The sequence below is a fragment of the Trifolium pratense genome, linkage group LG1 (genome assembly GCF_020283565.1).
Source record: "Trifolium pratense cultivar HEN17-A07 linkage group LG1, ARS_RC_1.1, whole genome shotgun sequence".
NCBI classification, from domain to species: Eukaryota; Viridiplantae; Streptophyta; class Magnoliopsida; order Fabales; family Fabaceae; genus Trifolium; species Trifolium pratense.
Window position 1 is genome coordinate 39048289 of NC_060059.1, and position 23345 is coordinate 39071633.

Consider the following 23345-nt stretch of genomic DNA (forward strand, 5'->3'; position numbering starts at 1 on the left):
GTGTGATTATATATATGATTCTGATTTATATGATTTTGAGTTCTAGTCCGTAATGATGTGTAACGAGGCTAACATCCTTTTTTGTATTGGAATTTTATTGAATTAAATCTTGTCATTTGTCATGTTTTACTATTAATTTTATGGATTGTCTATATGTTTTGTTGGTTTCACCACTAGTTTCGTTGGTCAGTTTTGACATCAAGTGATTAAGTTTTTTTGATTGCAGTTGCAGCGAATTGCACCATGATCTTTCCTACCATATTCAGCGTTAATCATCTTTAAACTAAATAAGAATTGAATGTGGTGCATGTTAGTCGTATGTTAGTCGTAGACCATGTTCAAAACAAGCTTATAATCTATAAACCATAAGTTTATATAGATTATAAGTTATCAGCTATATAGCTATTTATTGTCAAACAGAACTTATGACTCAAAAAAAAATTATTTGTTATAAGTTAACTCATTAAAAAACAAGTTAAACAACCTAAAATAGGAAATGTGCATTTACCTTCTTTATCTTTCATTCTTTACTCCTCTCAAACAAAACGCCATGAATCAGCCTGTTATATGCAGGAACATCAACAACAAAACTCATATCTGGGTCAGTTTTAGTGTTTATAGTGGTTTTTATGGTTTTTGGCCTATTTTTGGGTCGATATTTGGATTTTTGGCCAATTTAGTGTTTGTAGTCATTTTTATGGTTTTTGGCCAATTTTAGTGTTTGTAGTCGTTTTTATGGTTTTTGGCCTATTATTGGGTCGATATTTGGGTTTTTGGCCAATTTAGTGTTTGTAGTCATTTTTATGGTTTTTTGGCAATTTTAGTGTTTGTAGTCGTTTTTATGTTTTTTGGCCTATTTTTAGGTCGATATTTGGGTTTTTTGGCCAATTTAGTGTTTGTAGTCATTTTTATGGTTTTTGGCCTATTTTAGGGTCGATATTTGGGTTTTTGGCCAATTTTAGTGTTTGTAGTTATTTTTATGTTTTTTGGTCAGTTTTAGTGTTTATAGTCGTTTTTATTGTTTTTGGCCTATTTTAAGGTCAATATTTGGGTTTTTGGCCAATTTTGGTGTTTGTAGTCATTTTTATGGTTTTTGGCCAGTTTTAGTGTTTGTAGTTGTTTTTATGATTTTTTGCCAGATTTACTGTTTGTAGTCTTTTTTATGATTTTTGGCCAATTTTAGTGTTTGTAGTCATTTTTATGGTTTTTGGCCTATTTTAGAGTCGATATTTGGATTTTTGGTCAATTTAGTGTTTGTAGTCATTCTTATGGTTTTTGGCCTATTTTTGGGTCGATATTTGGGTTTTTGGCCAATTTAGTGTTTGTAGTCATTTTTATGGTTTTTGGGCAATTTTAGTGTTTGTAGTCGTTTTTATGGTTTTTGGCCTATTGTAGGGTAGATATTTGGGTTTTTGGCCAATTTTAGTGTTTGTAGTCATTTTTATGGTTTTTTTAGTGTTTGTAGTCATTTTTATGGTTTTTGGCATATTTTAGGGTCGATATTTGAGTTTTTGGCCAATTTTAGTGTTTGTTGTCATTTTTATGGTTTTTGGTCAGTTTTAGTGTTTATAGTCGTTTTTATGGTTTTTGGCCTAATTTAAGGTCGATATTTGGGTTTTTGGCCAATTTTTTTGTTTGTTGTCGTTTTTATGATTTTTGGCCAGTTTTAGTGTTTGTAGTCGTTTTTATGATTTTTGGCCAAATTTACTGTTTGTAGTCTTTTTTATGGTTTTTGGCCAGTTTTAGTGTTTGTAGTCATTTTTATGGTTTTTGGCCTATTTTAGGGTCGATATTTGGATTTTTGGCCAATTTTAATGTTTGTAGTCGTTTTATGGTTTTTGACCAATTTAGTGTTTGTAGTCGTTCTTATGGTTTTTGGCCTATTTTTGGGTCGATATTTGGGTTTTTGGCCAATTTTGGCGTTTGTAGTCATTTTTATGGTTTTTGGCAAGTTTTAGTGTTTGTAGTCGTTTTTATGGTTTGTGGCCTATTTTAGGGTCGATATTTGGGTTTTTGGCCAATTTAGTGTATGTAATCGTTTTTATGGTTTTTGGACAATTTTAGTGTTTGTAGTCGTTTTTATGGTTTTTGGCCTATTTTTAGGTCGATATTTGGGTTTTTGGCCAATTTTGTGTTTGTAGTCATTTTTATGGTTTTTGGGCAATTTTAGGGTTTGTAGTCGTTTTTATGGTTTTTGGCCTATTTTAGGGTCGATATTTGAGTTTTTGGCCAATTTTAGTGTTTGTAGTTATTTTTATGGTTTTTGATCAGTTTTAGTGTTTATAGTCGTTTTTATTGTTTTTGGCCAATTTTGGTGTTTGTAGTCATTTTTATGGTTTTTGGCCAGTTTTAGTGTGAATTTTTTTTCTACCCCTACATTTATCTCTTTACCCCAACATATTTTAAAATATTCCTATTTTACCCTTATCTTACTCTAGTAAATTTTACCGGAACACTTTTTTTCCGATATGTTAATTTTACCTGAACACTATTCAAAAAAGTGTTCCGTTTTTTTTTTCGTTGTTCACTTTCCAGAAAAACAGTTACCGAAACACTTATACCAAGTATTTCGGTTTATTAACTTTGTTTGCAAGTTGCAACTTTTGTCGCTGTCATAGTTTTCCATTCTTACGTCACTACATTTCATCTTCTCAAATGAAACAACATCTTATACTTCTACTTCCTCCTCCTCTGTTTTGTCCTCTGTTTTTTCTTCTTTAATATCATGTCCAATATTTTAATTTTCATCTATGATACCATCATTAATGTCACCACCATCTTCTTCTTGTTCTTCTTCCGGGTCAAATTTTTTAGTAGTTTGATTTGTCAAAAAACATAGGTGAAGATTGTCATGGCTTTTATGAGCTTGATGTGTTTTGAGAGATATTTGAAAGCATCAAGGAAGTTCCAAGTTTCCAACCACCATTGTTGGGCTTGTTTTGTAAAGTTTTTGTTTTGTTGATGTTTTCTTCATGATGATTGGCTTTAATGTTTGAATAACGGAAATCAGATTCGAAGGCTAAGGAATGTATTTCGCAAACAAGAGATGTTGGGAGATAGTTATGTGGCGAGCTTCGTCGCGAATGCTTTCGTCACCGGACGGTAATGCTTGGAGGAAGATGGTGGTGGTGGAGTGGTGGGAGAAGACGGTCTTGTTGTTGTTATGAGTGAAGGATTGAGGCGGATGGGATTGGGGGAAGAGAGAATAAGTGGTGTTGAGGGAGAGGTGAAAATTAAAATGGTTGCACATTGTGAAACAGAGGTGTTGTTGAAGAAACACTCAAGGAAACCAACAAACCGGAACATTTAGCTAAAGTTGTCCGGTAAATATAAACAACCCAGAAAAGTTGCATACCGGAACGGTTGGTTTGGAGTGTTCCGATATGCAAATTAATTTAAAAACTAAAAACATACCGGTACACTTTCATATGAGTGTTCCGGTTTGAAATTGTTACCGGCACACTTTTGTATGCGTTTTCCGGTAACAACTTTAAACCAGAACACTCATATGAAAGTGTGCTGGTATGCATTTTGACACTTACTTTCTTTTTTTCCTTTTCTCACACCGGCACACTTTTTCTAAAATGGGTAGTTTTTTTTTTTTTTTATATTGTTTTACCTTCTATATGAGGAAATATTCGTCCTTTCAATTTTAAATATTGGGGTAGGAAAAAAAAATTCCAACATTAATAGCAAAATCTTTTGTTTTTGTTGACCAAAACAAAACTAGGACGCTGCTTAGTGATGAAGAAAATTTATTAAGTTTATCCACTTATATAAATTATCATTTATTTTTTACCAAACTGTTTTTTACAACTTTGGAACTAAAATCATAAATTATCTGAAATTAAAGACCGAATATATACATTTAATCCAAGAAAGACTACTTTTCAAAGTTTGCTTGATTAGTTAGTTCTTTTTTTCTAAAAACAGGATTGAATGTGATGAACTCAATTGCTGTTCTGTTCAATCAAACAGACAAAACACAATGAGCTGACTTCAACAAAACACAAACCACTCTCTTCTGTTTTCTCAACTCTCTCTCCTTTTTTTCCTCTCTCTCTCTCTCTCTCACATGGCATTTCTCCCTCAGGTATTTTCTCTCCTTAATTTTCTTCAAAATTTATTTTTTTATTATTTATGGAAAAAATAACAAGATCCCATGTAACAAAATTTGTATCTTTCTTTATATTTACCTATTGGGTGATCCAAAGTTTCAATCTTTTCTCAAAAAATTTAATTTTTTATGATTAACTGAACTTTTTTCTTTGTGGGGTTTTTATGCAGATTAAAACTTGAAAGTCTGTGATTCCATAAAACGACCCCACTTTTCCACTATTGTTATGATAACTTGGAACCTTTTTCACGCAAGAATAACCTCTACACACGCAATATTGTTATTGTTTCTTCATCATTTTTTAGTTTTTTTGGTTACACAAGTTGTTTCTGAGAACCTTGTTGAATATTCAACCTGTGATATGGGCTATCTCAATTCTGTTTTGTCATCTTCAAGTCAGGTTCATTCTGCTGATGATTCACCTGTTAGTGGTGGGGGACTCAGGTTTGTTAATGTTAATCTTTGTCTAGATCTAGAATTTTGATGAAATTATTTTGTTTTATCCTTTTTGTTTGATGGTTTTTGTTTAAGGTTTTATATTGATGTTGTTGTATGTTCTATGTTGTGTTGTCTTTTGTGGTTGTGGTTGTATGTTGTGATGTCTTTTGTGGTTGTTGTTATGTGGCGAATTTTTATATTGTGGGAAATTGGTTTGACATGGCGGAAGAAATGAGGACAGATGCAGCTGCAATTGTGATTGTGTTGCTGAGGTTTCTGAAAACCTTTATACTGCGATCACAATTGTAGTTGCAGTCGGGAATTTAAAACCGTGGTTTCTCAGGGTTTTAAATTGTTGTCGCGGTTGCCTTTTTGTTGCCTTTTCTGTTGTGGTTATGTTGTGATCTTTGATATTGTGAAAGTTTGTCTTCATATGCCATTACGATTGTGGTTGTGATATGGTTTCTGAGGCATGCAAAACCGTTATATTGCGGCTACAATTTCAGTTGCAAATGGATATTTGATACCATGGTTATAGTTATTGTTGTTGGTTAATTTCATTCATACTTGGAACTTGGAAGGTTTTGTATTGAAATTTTTCGTGTAAAACATGTCTTGGTTTTCTATTGCTACTTTGTTGCTTTGCAGATTCACAAAGATTTTATGTGGTTATTGTTTGTGTACTTTTCGGATTATGGTTCATGGGTCGAGACGAAAGTTTATTGGAATTTTTGCGAAAATTCTTTTACTATGCCTTGGTTCATTCTTTGTTTTGTTGAATGTCTTAGTCCAATTCTTGCTTTTTCTGTAACTAGGCTTTCTTTAATTTTGTTTGTCTTTGGGTTGATTGAATGAAATGATTTTGACATACTTTGTTGTTTTGATTTTGACAGTCAGAATGGAAAATTCAGCTATGGATATGCTAGCTCCCCCGGCAAAAGATCTTCAATGGAAGATTTTTATGAGACAAGAATTGACGGTGTTGATGGTGAAGTTGTTGGCCTTTTTGGAGTTTTTGACGGTATATTTACATAATTCTCTTATCTCCTTCTCCTATCCATGACACTTTTTTTTTGGGGGAGGTGGTAAGCTAAAGGGACTGGTTTTAGTACATTGATCGCCTGATCGGACGCGTAATGAACTGTTGCCCCATAGAACAAATAAAAAGTTTTGCTTATATTATAATTTTTTATAAATTAGTTTATGTCGGTGGATTTTCGTTTTCCTTTTGAAGTTATTGGAAAATGGGAAATTAATTGTTCCATGTGGCCTAGTGTTTCCATATGCAATGCTTTTAGGCTTTTGCTTTTATTTTCTCAAATGCACATGCGCGCACACATAAAGAGGAATGTTTGTATTTGTTTACAAATATGGTCTCATGAAGTATAAATCTGGTTTTGGTTTTTTGATTGTTGTGATCAGTCATAGTACTTTTTTATTAACCATATTTCTCGAAGTTTGCCGTCTAATTTAAGTAATCTGTCTTTTGGCATAATTTCGAGAGGCTTCGCCACTGTCTTATACTTTCTGTTGCTAGTATTCTTTTGTTGTGATGAAGAGCCTTCAATTTATTAATTCCTTGTAGTAGCAATTATTCGGTGCAATGTTTTTCTTTATATGGTTTCAGAAAGTAATTATTTTTTAGCATTTAAGCATGCTAGAACTATTGACTAGTATTGTCGGTGGGAGGCAAAACATCTGCCGTATAAACACGTCAGTGCAGCCAATGGCGCTGCCATGGTGGGCATCCCTTCACAAATTGCCTATGGCGGTTGTGAAAAAATCCGCCATGCCTTTCCCCCATAGCGGTGCTATGCCCGCTATTTAACAACGCTGCTCTTGACTAGTATTTATGACCTATGCTTGATACTGATATAGCGATACTATACTTTATCTATTGGAAATTAAGGTAGCTGCAACTTTCTTGTTTAAATCTTTCAGGTCACGGCGGTGCTCGTGCTGCTGAGTATGTCAAACAAAACCTATTTAGTAATTTGATCAGCCATCCAAAATTCATTTCTGACACCAAATCTGCAATAGGTCTGTAGTTTCTTACCTATACCAGTTCGATTCATTAAACCAATGTTCTTAAATTTTCTAAATATGACGAATAACTATGCTCCTTCCATTTTTTCCCACAGCTGATGCGTATACGCACACCGACTCTGAATTTCTGAAATCAGAAAATAATCAAAACCGAGATGCTGGATCTACTGCTTCCACTGCCATTCTTGTTGGTGACCGTTTGATTGTGGCAAATGTTGGCGACTCCAGAGCTGTTATATGCAGGGGCGGAAACGGTAAGGCTAGTAGCTGCATGCTCTAGTATCGTAAATACGCTCTTACTTGCATCCAATGTATAACTTATACTGTTCCACATGAGTTTAATTTTTTAATACCTGAGGGAATCCTAATCGTTATGCTTGTCAAATGGTTCTTGAAGTTTCTATATAATGTTATTGTTAGCCCTATGGTTTCCGTCTAAATGAACATTGAAAGACTATTTTGATATTGTTCTTGTATAAAATATAAAGGGAGTTGATTTGGTTTTAACTTGTAATTAGATTGTAAGGGAGCATCTATTGAGAATTGAGAAAATCATTTCAACTTTTCAATTTCAGGAATTGCTTACATATTATAATTTGCTATTTTTTGTTTCCTATAGCAATTGCTGTGTCCCGAGATCACAAACCAGATCAAACCGATGAGAGGCAAAGGATAGAGGATGCAGGGGGATTTGTTATGTGGGCTGGTAAGTTCATCTTATTGTTAGCTCTTGTGATTCGATTTATAGATTTGTTTATTTACGGATAGAGGAGTACTTAAAACCATTCTTTATAGGAACTTGGAGAGTTGGTGGTGTTCTTGCTGTTTCTCGCGCATTTGGTGATAGACTACTTAAGCAATACGTTGTTGCTGATCCGGAAATCCAGGTGTGTTTCTAATACGGTGACATACTGACATGACATCCATTCTTTGATATTTCGTGTCTTAGATTCATCTTAAGAGAGAAAATTATGTTTGATACGAGAAGATGAAAATTAACGTTGCATGCATATTTATGGTCTTGCAGGAAGAAAAGGTTGATAGCTCTCTCGAGTTTCTTATATTAGCCAGTGACGGGCTATGGGATGTTGTCTCAAATGAGGTTTGCAATGACTTTCACTTCCACTTTTTGATAAATATAGTGCATTTCCATAATCACAAAGATATAAATGAATTGATTCGTGTCAAGATTCAAATTCTCTCTTTACCCATTTTTAGGTGCTAGGAATAAACAGGCCCTAAAACACCAAACCCCCTGGCCTGAAATCTTATCCTACTCTAACTCAATTTTTTCCGCCTTTCTCCAGGAAGCTGTTGCTATGATTAAACCGATTGAGGACGCAGAGGAGGCAGCTAAGAGGCTGATGAAAGAAGCATATCAAAGAGGTAGTTCTGACAACATTACTTGTGTCGTCGTTCGTTTCATATTGAACAACCAAGGTTCTTCTTCTCGTAATAGCTCTGGCTAAGTGTACCTCAAAACATAGAATTGTGTCAAAATCTGTTTATTATAGGACATTGTTCCTTGTAATTGTGTACTACCATGCGAGCATAGGAATCAACATTTGAACTAATCATGGTCCTCTAGCATAGGTATGTTGTTATCACTGTCGTACTTCCATATTTTGGGATCATGTTTGTATTGTAACTAGGAAAAATCGTTTTGTAAAGAGTGTGGCTAGAGTTTTTAACTGCACACACAAAATGCTGCTTGTAAATGTGGTGGTGTTGTTTTCATTAATTTCTTTCCTTCCAAATAATATTTGCGTGTCGTTGATGTATCCCAATAGGCGTTATCTATGTGTCTTGTAACCATTACCCTCTTGTTCTTGATGAATTGTTATGGTTTGTATCGAATGTAATAATTTAAATCTAATATGAAGCATGTTTTCATGTGACCAATTATCAACTATATATTCTTACTATGGAAGTGAAACAAACAAAGGACTTGGAATTTGTTAGAACAACAAAGCCAGTTCTGAAAAAACATATAAATAGTTAGTCGGATTGCAAGTTTACCGGTAAAAACACACAATCGATCAAACAATTTGGTTGATCGTGTCCATGTATCTGACAACGAAGTATATTGTCGTGTTTAAGTATTACGACTCATTAACAAGTTTACCTCTAATTTTCATTACGGGACTCCAGATTCACTGTTTTTTTTAAAGCACCACGAAGAGATAATGTAGTATCCGTTCGTCACAACGAAGAGATAATGTGGTATCCGTTCGCCACCACGAAGAGATAATGTGGTATCTTTTATTTGGTTAAACAGTGATTTGCAAAAACAAAACAAACATTTCTCATAAAAATTACTAATAATTGTATTTTAGTTTCTTAAAAAATATATATATATATGGGGTTTTCTAACTTAGACCCTAGTTAGGTCTAAGTTAGCAAGGTGCACCTTTTCAATTGGACCAAAATACCCATTAATAGACGCGGATCTAGTGTCGCGCGCGTACCGAAGGACCATGGTTACAGACCGTTGATTTCCATCAGACAGCCAAGATCTGATCTCATCAAGACTGTCTGATCAATCCGACAGCCCAGATCATCCTGATCCATCAGATTCCAGCGCGTGCGCCACACTGGATTACACCCTGGAGAGAGAAAAATTTGCTTTTTAAAAGTAGAACACGTGTCACACAATGGTTGGCTGGACGTGATTTTTGTTCATTTAATACTTTGAACTCAATTATTTTGTTGTAAATTAATATATTTTTTTTTTTTTATACCAAAATTCATAATTTTTTTTTTCTACAAATAGAGACTTGGTTCGTTTGATTTGGACACCGAAAAAAAATGCAATTTTTCACTACCTTAATCTCATTTTTTGTCTACTAAATACGTTATTTGTGTGTTGTAATTTAACACGCACCACTCAACCAACTCACTGAAACCATTATACCAGGAAAATAGTAGATAATATTCTGGAACTTTTGGTATATTTTATGAAATTTTTGGAGACCTGAAACTATTTTTAGTTAATTAAATGAGATAAAACGGTAATTAAAAACTAATGTTTGCTTCTGAAACCATTTTACTGGTAGAATTGTTGCACATAGTTGTATTCTGAAACCATTTTACTGGTAGAATGGTTTCAATGAGTAATTTATTAATTGTGTTTGCTTCTGAAACCATTTATCTGGTACAATGGTTTCAGAGAGTTGTAATCTGAAACCATTTTGCTGGTAGAATGGTTTCAGTAAGTTGATTATTAGTTATTTGCTTCTGAAACCATTTAGCTTGTAGAATGGTTGCACATAGTTGTACTCTGAAACTATTTTACTGGTAGAATGGTTTCAGTGAGTAATTTATTAATTGTGTTTGCTTCTGAAACCATTTTGCTGGTAGAATGGTTTCAGTAAGTTGTACTCTGAAACCATTTTCCTGGTAGAATGGTTTCAGTGAGTTGATGTAAGGTAGTGGAAAATGAGATTAAGGTAGTGAAAAATTGGGTTTTTTTTTCTGTGTCCAAATCAAACGAACCAAGTCTCTATTTGTAGAGAAAAAAAAATTATGAATTTTGGTATAAAAAAAAAAAAAAAATTAATTTACAACGAAATAATTGAGTTCAAAGTATTAAATGGAAAAAAATCACGCCCAGCCAATCAGACAGCGACACGTGTCCTGCTTTTAAAAAGTAGATTCTTCTCTCTCCAGGGTGTAATCTAGTGTGGTGCACGCGCTGGAATCTGATGGATTCGGATGATCTGGGCTGTCTGATTGATCAGACAGTCTTGATGAGATCAGATCTTGGCTGTCTGATGGAAATCAACGGCCTGTAACCATGGTCCTGCGGTACGCGCGCGACACTGGATCCGCGTCCATTGATGGTAATTTGGTTAATTAATTAAAAAGAATGAGTATTTTGGTCCAACTGAAAAGGTTAATTTAGACCCAACTGGGTCTAAGTTAGCAGCCCCCTATATATATATATATATATATATATATATATATATATATATATATATATATATATATATATATATATATATATATATATATATATATATCGTTAGTGTGCAATCCGAAGAATAGAAGGGAAACAACATACATGAAAATATAGAATGAATAAATGGAAAATTTCTCATCCCACCTACCCACTTTCTCACCCACCCCCTGGAAATTCCATTTTTGCCCTTGGTCAAAATATCCGGAACGCGTTTTCCGAATTTTTTTAGTTCAAATTTGGAAAAAATTCGGAAAACACATTTCCGAAGTTGTTTTTAAAGGCAAAAAAAATTCGGAAAACGCGTTCCGAATTTTTTGACCAAGGGCAAAAATGAAATTTCCATGGGGTGGGTGAGAAAGTGGTAGGTGGCATGAGAAATTTTCGAATAAACGAACATATAAGCACAAGTATTATCTTCATTGTCCAACACAACATACACCCACACACAATTTAGATAGATTGAAACATGAACAAAAAGAGGTTTAAAGTTCAATTCTTGCCACTAACAAATTTAAAGAAAAAAAAAATAGGGACCAAGTGATACTTTGAAGGATAGAAGACAAAATGTGTGATTAAAAATAAAGAACTGTAATTATTAAAGAAATGGACTCAGAATTAAATATATCGGCAAAGCAACATTGCTCTTACGCACGACGAGCGAACCAAGTATTATCTTCATTGTCCAATACAACATACACCCACACACAATTTAGATAAATTGAAATATATATTAAGAAAGAAGTTTAAAGTTCAATTTTTGCCGAAAACAAATTTAAAAGACAAAAAAATAGGAACAAAGTGATACTTCGAGAGATAAGAGATAGGTGATGCCTAAAAGATAAAAGGTGTGCTTGAAAATAAAGAACTAATTATTAAAGAAATGGACTCAGAATAAAACATTTCCGCAAAGCATTACTCTTACGTACTACGAACAAACCAAGCATTACTCTAACAAACTAACTTATAGCATTAATCTATTTTTTTAAGAAAAAGACATACAATTAAGAAGGATGAAATAGCAAAGACAAGCTGACGCTTTATATAGTAGTAGAACTACATTTTTTAGTCTGATATTTAATTGTAAGAGAAACAAACTGACATGCTTTATGCATAAAATAATATTATTTGTGTCCAAAAGTCGTATGCCTTGGCTGCCAAGAAATGAAATACCAAAGCAATTGTGGATTTTAATCAAAACAAAGAAAAGAAAGATGCATGCTCCCTACTACATAGTGTTCATTATTTATTTATTTATTTATTTATTTATTTGGTTTTAACTTTTAACCCTTTGGTTATGAGAAAGAGATTCTAGTAATTTAGAGTTCAACCGTGGAATAAATAAAGTTCGATAAAAAAATTGTTTTCATTATGAATCAAACTTACTTGGATTCTCTCGTACAATTCGTCATAAGGAAGTTTAACCATTTGAGCTCATTATTGTTTTTGAAAAATGTTTGACGTATAATTCGTTAGGTACATATACACCTTCAAAGAGAAAAGTGATATCAGAGCAAAAAATACCACAAGTGAAATTAGACACCACCACTTCATCCCAAAATATCAAATCATTGAGTTTATGAGTTTTGTTACTTATATGTTGTTAAACCTCAACTATTTCACATATACAATATATCTCCCTCAATTTGGAGACTATCCATGTCGGTGATCCAACAATAGATGTTTTGAGCTAAGAACAATCATACAATTGAAGTTGAAAATTACATCTTCATCCAAAATATTAAAGTATTAGATTTATGAGTCGAGACACTTATGTGTTGTTAAACCTCAACTCTTCTATATAACTAGTAAAGTACCCGTGCTTCCGCATGAGTCACGTGTTCCGCGCGATTCATTGACTTTAACACACATACAAACACATGGTATAGTAGTAGGAGCTCTAGGGACATTATTTTTTTTAAAAAAAATGAACTGAAAATATAGCATGCAGGTGGACATTATTTTTAAAAAGGTTTTTTATTTTTACTTTTATATAGTTATGTGACCATGTAGTATTGTAGTGCACTGTGCACCAATGGAGTTTCACATTTTGAACATTTTTCTGAAGCATACATTTTGATACTATAACCCAAATTATTTGCATAATCTAAACTCTAAACCAAAAGAATTAACTGAATGTAGCTGCAAAGTTTGCAATAAAATTCATTGATTACTAACATTCACTACAATTACAACATCAAACTTCATGAAATTAACATACATTACATACTCCATATCCTTCCCATCCACCCGACCAAAAAATATATACATAAAACATACACTCCTGACCAAAATAAACAACATATACATAAAATCAGATTACATTACATACTATAGTATCATATTTTTTATAATCATTAATTCACGTGTTAATGAAATTCAAGAGCCTATACTATACTATATACTCCAGAATATTATTATTAATTATTAATTGAAATTTAAAAACTTAAAGAAAGCATTCAACAAGACGGAACGACGCCGTATTCATCTTCTGCAATTAGATTGACATTCAAATCAGAACGTTTCGCGAACCTTCCTTTAATTCTAGGTCTAGTTTCTGCATATGCTTTTCTCGAAGCGTAACGAATCGTTTTCTCGAACCTTCGATTCTTTCTCTTCTCTCTGTATCTCATAACTCTAGCTTCTCTATCCGCCGCCGTCATCACCACCGCCTCCGTCGCCGTACTCCGGTAACCGCAGTAAGATATCTCCGTATTCCCGTCCGGTACAACTCCAACCTCCATCGACGGTGACGATACCTAAACAACACAAAAACAACAAAATTCAGATTTCAAATCAAAGAGTATGTTTCAGTTTTCACAATTTCATGATTATTTTTTTTTTTGGATTTGAATTTTTGTTCTTACGTTGTGATTGTAACTGTAAGTGAAAGGTTTGGAGTTTGAGAAATCGATGTTGATATCGGAGTAGTGTTCGGTGGCGGTTTTGTTCTGAGACTGCACCGGTACGACACCGTCTGCGGTGCCGGGACTTTGTTGCTCCGGTATGTCTGTTTTAGTGTCGACGGATACGAAATCGAGGTCGGTAGCATCGATAGCATCGATTTCGTTTAATGAGTAGTGCGAGGCGTTGAGATCGGGGAATTTAGGGTTGGAAGGAGTTTGGAGGAGCCAAGAAGCAGCTTCGGCTTCTTCGGTGCTGACATCAGCATCGGGATCGGATTCGGGGAAGAATTGTTGTTCGCTGTTGTTGTGGTGATGGAAGGTGGTTAGAGGGATGCGTTCGTGACGGCGAGCCAGGGGGTTAGCGGAGTGGATGTCGTGATCACAGGAGACGCAGAGAGCGGCGGCATCAGCTTTGCAGGTGACATGAGCTGGAGCTTGCTCGCAAACTTCGCAAAGTGAGACGCGGTGGTGGCGGGAGGCGAGTTTGTTAGCTGCGTGGATGTTGGAGTCACAGGTGATACAGAGGAAAGCTGAGTCAGAACGGCAGAATAGTGTTGCCTTTGCTGACTTGCAGGAATCGCATAGCTTAATAGCCATTTGTTCTTTTTTGATTGATTTGAGATTTACTTAGAAGGTTGAGAGTGTTGTGAATGTGAGTGTGTTGTTAAGGTTTGGGACTGTGGGATAGAACTAGAAGGGTATGTGTGGTTGTGGTGATTGGGGTAAGGTATCACTATCTGGGGTAGGGTAGGGGTGATCTACAGAGTAGCTAATTGAGGAATGACGCGTGGGTAAGCCTTAGCCAAAGACATTCACTATGAAATTTGGGGATGGGGATGCAAGGACAGAAAGAGGGAATCTAGGATAGGGATAGTGGGATGGGTAGAAGAATAGAATGCTATGCACAAACAAAGTGATAATTACATTACAGTGCAAGAATATTACTTTTCTTAAGTTACTTGTTTTTTCCTGTAAAAAAAAGTTACCTGTTTTTATTCTTAATTTCTAGAAAAATGCTAAAACTTACTTACAATTACAAATGTTGCACCAAATGCAAGTATGCAACCCAAAATGGAAAGTCTCTTTGGATTTCAGCCACTCTTATTATATCCTAAACCAACATGAAATTTATCTGTTGTTTTTCTTGGTGCAGGTTGTGTTTTCTTGTAAAATAGCAGGACTCTAAACACCTTAATTGTGACTATTACGTGAAAGAGGAGATGCTGAAGTTCCTATCAAGAGTGAAGGTCGAGTTCAATGCGCTAGATCCGCGAACTGCATCTTGTATGGAGTTTCTAGCGCAATGCAACTCACGAAAGGCAAAAGAATCAAACCCGGCCTGCGAAGTGTTGGTGAAGCGTGGAAACGTGGAGCACCCGCCACAGATCACAGTGACGTTTGTTAATGGTGTGGAAGAAGCGTTTGATGCAACATCAACGCCGGTTCACAGTATAACAAAGATGATTCTGGAAAAGGGTCAGTTTCTTGAGACTGAACAGATGTTCCGTGAAGCAGGGGAACAATGGCCTGTTATCATCCCTGATGAAGAACTCTCTCAACATGCACCCGGCACCAAAGTGCGTTTTCTTGATTTTAAGCTCCTTGATTCATGTGTTCTTGTCATTCATTTCTTTGATCAAGTTCATTATTCACTTTTTTCCCTCCTTTTCATCTTTTGTTTTGGTTCTGTTTCAGATTCTAACATGGTAGATAACAACTGACTATAAGATAGGAATTGGGATAAAGGGTGCAATGTACCTGAAAATGAGTTGGCAGTAGAATTGCAATTGACTATGTTACCGTGATAATCCTTTAGGTAATTAGGAACTATGAAGCTCAGACACTAACACATCGGTAATAATTAAAAAAAAAATGGAATCATTGAAAACAACCAAATGTGTAGGTGGCGGACTGCAGATACCAGTCACGCCTTTAATGTCAAGTGTTGGTGCTACGTAGATTAGAAGTTCTTTTTGGTCTGTATGTTATTCTATTTGAGGGAGGAAAATCACTGGTTGCGGATGTTTTACAGGACTGACTTGTTTGTGGTTGATTGAATGGATTTGTTCGTGGTAGAATGAGGTAGTTCAAAAGATTGGTGCAAATTTGTGTTGGTTGGTAGGGAGGGAGTTGAAATGTTTCCATTACTGTGGTGTGGCAGAACTAATAAGTTTTTAGAAAGGGAAATTTTGTCTCATGAAATATGACATGTATTGAGAGAAATGACATCTATTAAGAAAAAAACCTTCCTGGTTTTCAAACAAACAACAATTAATCTTGGTTTCTGCCTTGGTTTTCATTAAATGAGCCCAAGTATATCTGGATATGTCATCCACAATAGTTAGAAAATATTTGCAACCTTCACAGGAAAGTGTGGAGTAGAGATCCCATATATCAACATCGGCTAAATTGAAAACAGATTTTGAAATTAATTCATCATCTAACAATTGTAGAGGGAGGAATGAGTGAATTACTTGTGACAATAAGCCATTTCAAGGAGCTTGTTAAATTAAGCTGGCACAATTTATGGACATATCCAAAGTTATTTTCAGATGCTATTGCAAACACTTAAGAAATGCTTATGTTATAAGATAAGTCCAAATAAGTTCTTTCAATTGTCTGCATATACTTAATTCATTCATTACTTAGTTAGTAATAACATCATATCTGCATTCCTAGGAGCACCAAGATCTTATCTTATTATGGTTGTTCTTACAATACGATTGCATGTTATATTCTCAATTTCTTGACGGAGATTTTCAATATGTTGTTTACAACTGCATTGTATGTGTATGGTTATATAATTCCCGTGTAATTAATTTTTGTTTTATGTGTCCCTTCTTCTAGCCGAGGAAAGCAGAGGAGAAGAAGCAATAGCCAAAGATTGTTGAGTGTATTAACTGCTAGTAATTGATATGGGTTTTGTCCCATTTTATCCTGTTTCCTTTTGGCAAGAGTGTGGCATATGATCACTTCAGCTTTGCGGCTTACTGTACTTTAGGACTGAATTATTGAGTACACAACTACATGTAAATTGCATAATAATAGATCTCTCTTAGTCGCAGAGTTTTGAAATTGTAATCCTAATTTTGGAATGATTAATGGCAGATGTGGTTCCCAAATTGTGGTTCTAAGAGTTAATCATCCTAAACTCGATGTTTCAAATTTGGTGATTGTCTCCAAACTCTTTCATCTTTTCCCAACTTTATTGTAAGTTGTGTTAGCGTCAAACGAATGGTGTGACTCATTCCCTTACCAAGGAAGGATGATCCTTAATTTTGTATTGAATCATTGTTTTTTAATGAAATGCATTGAATTCATTTTGTTAAAAAATGTATATTTAAAAGATAACCCACAAATATATTCTGGAAATCTGAAACAACCCAAAGTTTTGTATCAAATTGAAATTACTTAAAAAAGCAACCATTTGAAATAGAGGGGGCATATATAATGCTACTACGTCTATGTCAAAAGGTGCTATACAACTCGGATCATTCTTATCCTTCTTTCTAGAAGACACGATGCTTCATAATTCTCTTCCTTCAGGCATGTGCTGCTTACTTTCATTTTTGGATTCTGGCTCTATTACCTCCATATTTGCTTTCATCTTGAGGGATGATGACATGAATTCAGACTACAGAACTTGAGTCTGTGATATGCCATCTGATTTATTATCAGAATTTGTTGTTGGCTCTCAAGTAGGTTGAGTTTGTGGTGTTAGAATTATGTTGACATGTCCTTAAATGGTTTCTAGCTGATATAAATTCTTCAAAGCATTGACTTCTGCTAGTTCTCTGGACACTAATGTTTGAAACAAATTCTCAGTATTTTTCTATCATGTTGTGGTTGATACAACAACTATCTACTGCGAGTATTTACCACAAGTTTTTTCCTATCTAATTAATTGTAATTAGAATCTCTAACTTTTAAAAGGTGTCCCAATGTTTACTCACAGCTAAACCATTTGAGTATGCTGTGAAGAGCAAGAGCCTTGATTTTCTTGTGGAGTAGAAGTAGCTGGAACAAGTACAAGGTTATCAATTTCTCTGTCAATAATGGACAAAACTACAGGGGTAGCCAAGAATGTTGGTTTTTCATTCCCAGCCATAATAACAAGGACCTTCTCTTCGTAGGCCTTGATGGATTCCTTAGTTTGAGGGTCACTCTCTTTGTTGTCCAAGTCATTGTGGTCCTCATCTTGGTTGTTCCTTGAGAGTTTACAGTGAGAGCAAGATAGTGCCAACAATGCCAAGGCTATTAGACCCATAATGGCAGCTAGTCCTCCAAAGAGATATGGGATTGGAGTTTGCCATAATGAGTGATTAATAGTACTTGTGTGGGTATTGTTGGGGTGTGTGTTTAGCATTGTGGTGGGTGTACTCCTCATTTTGTCTTCCTTCTTTGTTTTGTACTATTATTTTTTAGGAAAAATAAACTCTCTTGTTAGGAAGAGGAAGAAAGGGAAAGGAAAGAGGGGGAAGGATATGAGCTTGGGAAATAAGACATGGAGAGGTTGGGTATTTATAATGGCCAACATCCATGAAGAGGAAGATTAATTGAGGAGACATGACATATTATATGTGAAAAAGTGGATTCACCTATTTTCCAACTGCAGCCAACTTTTCTAAACTAAAATTTTTCTTCTCGTGTTAAATGTTTATATCTTTTAAATAATTATTTATTGCCTAAAAAATTTATTTACATATTTTTTCTTCACGAATCGTACCATTTAGGTAATACTATACAAGCAAAATGTTAGAATTGTAAGGTTTGAGATTTCAAGTGCCTTTGACGGGTTCTGACATTCCTATAACATGTGAGAACTTTAATGAAATTGAGAAAAGTTCGCATATTTTGTATTTGATTGCAAGGGATTTAGTTAAATTTTAATTCGGTTGTTTGTAGTTCTACACCAACAACTTAGTTATTTTTAGATGTAAACAATATCGTTAGTTTTATGTTTTTAAATTTTCACACCCAAAGCTACTCATATATCCCTTGATTATTTACTTAGAGTTACACAATATTTTTCATTACTCAAGTTTTAGTAGTACGAATTTATGAGCTGGAAATATTCTATCATTTCTTCATATATAATTTAAGAATCTCATATTGTAGTGTAAATGTGCCCGTAGTATATAGTTAGAAATGGTAGTTAGAGTGCAAAGGTTTGAAATGTCTCTACCTCAATGAGACAAGATGATGTCACGAGACATTGTCAAGAGTGGGGATGACAAATAAAAAAAAATTAAAGTTGATTTATAATTATGATTCTTTGAGAATATAGTGCACTATCATGAATGAGGTAATGTCAATATTCTTTAACCCCTTCCACCATTACTAGCATTGCACCTTCAAGTGGAATGTTTTTTATGGAATTAACATTAATTTATTCTCTAAATTATCACTCTCATTTTAATTTACTCCATAAATTTTATTTATATATTAAATAGTCTCTAAAACATGTGATACCCATCAATTTAATATTTAAAATATATTGACACCGAAACTATTTAAAATTTTTAAAAATATGTGAATTTAGTCCTGGCATCTTAATAACAAGAATTAAATTAACGGAATGTATATATATTTTATACCTCACATCTTGTGGGCAAAGTAATATTTTTGCACATTTTGAAAGGGAAAAAAAGCAAATAAAAAGTTGACTCTTATCTATATTCTTGGGCCCCATCCAAGCGTAGTGAATGAGAATTGTGTGTCTCATGATTGGATGTTTACTGATGAAAGTAACTATAAATCATCATCAAATATATTAGGATAAAAGAGAGCTATCATGTATGATAAATGGGATCAATGTAACATAATCATTTTTTTAATAGTTAAAGGGTGGAAGTGCATATGCATCGTTATGAAAATCTCCCCCTTGCATTGTTTAAAGATGTTAGAATGAAAATGTTAATATTTGAAGGGTAAGTAAGAGTCAAACATTAAATTAAAAATTGAACGTTGAATACTATACAAGTGAGGGTGAGATGATATATGTAAACTTAATACTTTAAAATTTTAGGTTAAAATGTAGTTTCCAATTCACTTGTATAATTGCTCAAAATTCAATGTGATCATGATAATTTGTGAGAGATTTGTGAGGGATTTGTTTCCCTCCCTAAATTCCCTCACTAATTCGCGAATTTTTAGTATCATGATAATCTCTCGAACTCCCTGATGATCCAACAATAATATCAAAGTTAGGTTGTTGAACGACTCCTTGTATTGTAAATCTTCATAAAAATAATAGTTAGACAAATTTCCCGTTAATGAATTTCCCGATAAAAACACTTCTGTTTAAGGGGGGAACATATCTCTCTTAATTGTATCTCAGCCTATAACTCAATTTGTTAAGAAATACCATAAGTTCACGTACTATTTTTAATTTTTTTAATTTTAAGAAAGCTCACTAATTTTTTTTTTAATGGAAATATTACATATATACGTATCTTTTTGGTGGAATACATAAATGAGTATTTTTCCTAAATTTCAATCCAAATATATATACTCTCATTCTCCCCACTAAATTTTTTTTCATATAATCTTTATTTCCCCATGTTGAAATGTTCTTCTCAAAGATTACAACACACCAACATGGCGCATTTAATTTTTCTTAATATCCTATATATTCACTTTATTTCCATTTTGCTTGGAGGTTCCCTCGACTTTTTCTCCCATGATTAATAAATGTCAATGTTTGCTGTACACTAAGGCTACACAAGAGAGATACTCTCACCAAATTTCTTCTCCTTATTCATAAAGAATATAATCTTTGTTTAATTCGTAATAGATTTGAATTTCGAAGTCATTTCAGCATATTAGCTAGCACATGGCCTTGTAATGCATTGATTAAAAAAATTCTAATCCTTACTCTCTAAACTTTTCACTTCATGTAGATGCTGACTTGAGCGTCAGAGTGTCTGTAGGTACACCTTTCCCCTTCACATCCATCTGCAAAAAGGCGTCCACCGGTCATAATCCTTCCTATTAGGTAAAACTAGTTCTATTTTAATATTTTTTTAATTTCTTTTAAAAAATAATTGTTTAGGGTTGTGGCCAAACAAATGTTGTTCGGTCTTATATGATAACATCAATTATAAAAATCTTTGATCGAGTTACTCCAGGTTTACGAATTTGGAATCATAAATCCATTATTCAAACCAAAACACTCTATGTTTGAATAAATTGTTGTCAATTGGTCTCAAACTTAAATGAATTCGGATAAAATGCGGGTTGAGTTGGTTTGAATAATTACTAGATGAAACGGGTCACTTGAACACATCAAACCCCCTGCCACTATGTTTGCAAACATTTATATGCTTGATGTTGATGATATTCTACTTTCTTTACATATAGAATATATGTAACTTACCTCATTATACATGTTGATATATTTTATTTATAGTAAGCTAGTGTAAATAAATATTCTTTATCTATTTTTGATGTGATGTAGCTTGATTATCTACCTATATTTGATGAGTTTCCTTCATAAAGATTTTCGGATCAAAATAGGAACTACCTTTTGCCATAGGCAGCAGCACATTTAATCTCTTTAATATTTGCTTCATTGTATTTGCTTCGTAACGTCAAAATATATTCTCTACCCATTTGTTAAAAGAGTTGAAATGCTCTCTAACTTTAATCCTTCATATTTCTTGGGGTCATCCCTTTTAGTTATTCCTACTGGTTTGAGTGTCTTCTTTGCTCATAAAAACTATCAGATTCTTAATTTGCTTTTACACCACTTCTGTCAAAATAAAAAATTGTACATTCCGTCCATGAATCATAGTTCAACGGATAAAAATATCAAAATTACTAAGTTGAACATTATGATCGAGATTCAAACTCTGATCTCTCTATTTTGTATGTATGAGTTTACAATGACTTACCATTTCATTTATCTTAAAAAAAAAATTTGTACATTCGAATGATTTTTTTTAGTCTTATTAATGCTTAGGAGAAGCAGAAGATTTTTAATAAAATAATTATTGTTATGAACTATTCCTAGAGAATAACAAGAATATGGAAGAATAGAGAAGAAGAAGAAGAGAGAAGATAAAGGAATAGACTTTGTATTATTCTATTCACAAGTGTGTATTACATTGTAACAAAAAGGTTCTATTTATAGGACATATTTAGGAGACAAGAAAACCTACACAATAATGGACATTCATTACTATTATTATTCATAACACTCCCCCTTGAATGTCCATCAAGGATATGCCTCGTTAAAACCTTACTAGAGAAAAAATCATTAGGAAAAAAAAATCCTAGTGAAGGAAAAAGAGTACATATCATTCTTTATATGTAAACTGCCTCGTTAAAAACCTTACCAGGAAAACCCAGTGGGACAAAATCATGGTGAAGGGAAAAAGAGTGCATAACATATATATTTATGTCTCCCCCTCATAAAAACAGTTATATATGAGATGAAAAAACCAAATAATCTTCGGTGTTAGTTCCTCAAAAGATTTGCTTGAAGTTGATTTTGTTGAAAGATTTGACATATTTTCTTTATTATGTTCTTCTCCAAATTAGCAGTGTGTCCGATATTATCTTCATATTGAATTGTTGCATGAACCATCCTTTTGTAATAAAAACATCAAGTTTCTTGTATGTGTTGAATTACAGACCTCGACAAAAATGTCTTCTTAACTTTGCTTGATGTAGTGCTGAAATCTTCACATGATTGGATGATATTGTTGTTTCTCTAAAGTATAAATAATTGTATGTTTTGCTTTACTTCAATATTTGGGTTGGATGAATAGGCAAAAATAAAATGCTACGAAATTATAGCAAATATATTAGTGTGCTTAATTGAATTAAGATATGGTACTTCAGGACCAATTCAAATTGTTCATCATTTTCTTGAGACATGACATATCAAATGACATTGCAACCATTTTTAGTATACAACAAATTAGATTTGTCAATGTCAAACTGTTTTAACACTTTTGCTATATAATTTTATTTAAATTATAAATTTAAATGAGAATATCTCATAAGCTCTTCAGGAGTCTAGATGATATTTTATCATTAATATAAGCCTCAGATATAAAAAATTCATTATCAAATATAACTAAATCCTTCAAGGATCATCATTATCAAGTGAGCCAGTCAAATACGTTAAAACACATATTTCACATGAATTGAGTGTTATTTTCATAAGTTTGCTACTTCAGGAACATATTCAAGAGACATACATAATCGTTCTTTTAATTTTGGTCCAATTTATACTAAGATCAAATAGATCATGTGGACTTTAATCATGTTGTAAAAAAAAATTAGTTCTTCAGGAACTCAACAACAAATCTCTATTCATAATGGCTAGAGAAATTCACAATTTTACAATCTTTCATGAATGGTTAAATTATTTGTTCTTCAAAAATTATACCAATAATATTCATAATATTGCTTAAGAAAATGCACATTCTTTGAGCAATCCATCAAAGATGCGCTAATATTAAAGCTTTAGCTTTTCAAGAACTATATCACAAGTGATCTTCATATAATGATCACAATAATCTTCATAATTTCTTCAAGAAAATTTTATTCTTTGAGCAATCATTCAAAGATGCTTCAATATTAAGGTTTTCCCTTTTTCTTTTCTTGTTCTTCGGGAACTAGCTAATGTCACATATATTTTCAATAGTTTTGCTAATTTTCCCACTTTTTTCCGGGGCCATGACTATTACCACGACCATAACCACAATTTTGTCCATGATAATCGTGTGTTGCTACATTCACTTATGTGAATGGAATAACATCAGTGGGTCGGACTTCATTCACTTCTGGGAATGATTTTTCATTCATTTCTCATTGATACTATCATCAAATAAAATTAAGCAAATAATTAGATAAACATAATAAACAC

General features: G+C 33.5%; 4 protein-coding genes across 7 annotated transcripts; 2 read left to right on the forward strand and 2 right to left on the reverse strand.

Annotated features, from left to right (window-relative positions):
* Positions 1-3880: 3880 nt before the first annotated feature.
* On the forward strand, positions 3881-8503 carry LOC123916192 (probable protein phosphatase 2C 59). Of its 2 annotated transcripts, none has more exons than XM_045967592.1 (9): positions 3881-4093; positions 4518-4561; positions 5449-5576; positions 6497-6595; positions 6697-6855; positions 7221-7307; positions 7397-7488; positions 7629-7703; positions 7909-8503. In XM_045967592.1, exons 1-9 carry the CDS (start codon positions 4076-4078, stop codon positions 8068-8070), a joined length of 864 nt encoding a protein of 287 aa, XP_045823548.1. In that variant the 5' UTR covers positions 3881-4075; the 3' UTR covers positions 8071-8503. The 2 variants fall into 2 exon arrangements, with proteins under 2 accessions (XP_045823548.1, XP_045823539.1); XM_045967583.1 differs by having other exon boundaries at positions 3921-4093; positions 4288-4561.
* Positions 8504-12709: 4206 nt separating this feature from the next.
* On the reverse strand, positions 12710-14079 carry LOC123916205 (zinc finger protein CONSTANS-LIKE 4-like). Its single transcript, XM_045967605.1, has 2 exons — positions 13427-14079; positions 12710-13318 (listed from the first exon to the last, which is right to left on the reverse strand). The coding sequence occupies exons 1-2, from the start codon at positions 14060-14062 to the stop codon at positions 13019-13021; spliced, it is 936 nt and encodes a 311-aa protein (XP_045823561.1). The 5' UTR covers positions 14063-14079; the 3' UTR covers positions 12710-13018.
* Positions 13229-16630, forward strand: LOC123916221. 3 transcript variants are annotated; one of them, XM_045967628.1, is made up of 3 exons: positions 13229-13362; positions 14619-15042; positions 16313-16630. In XM_045967628.1, the coding sequence occupies exons 2-3, from the start codon at positions 14686-14688 to the stop codon at positions 16340-16342; spliced, it is 387 nt and encodes a 128-aa protein (XP_045823584.1). In that variant the 5' UTR covers positions 13229-13362; positions 14619-14685; the 3' UTR covers positions 16343-16630. The 3 variants fall into 3 exon arrangements, with proteins under 3 accessions (XP_045823584.1, XP_045823592.1, XP_045823601.1); XM_045967636.1 differs by lacking the exon at positions 13229-13362 and adding an exon at positions 14356-14539; XM_045967645.1 differs by lacking the exon at positions 13229-13362 and adding an exon at positions 14356-14522.
* A 214-nt stretch (positions 16631-16844) lies between these two features.
* LOC123916214 (protein GLUTAMINE DUMPER 5-like) lies at positions 16845-17981 on the reverse strand. Its single transcript, XM_045967616.1, has one exon. The coding sequence runs from the start codon at positions 17850-17852 to the stop codon at positions 17421-17423; it is 432 nt and encodes a 143-aa protein (XP_045823572.1). The 5' UTR covers positions 17853-17981; the 3' UTR covers positions 16845-17420.
* Positions 17982-23345: the final 5364 nt, after the last annotated feature.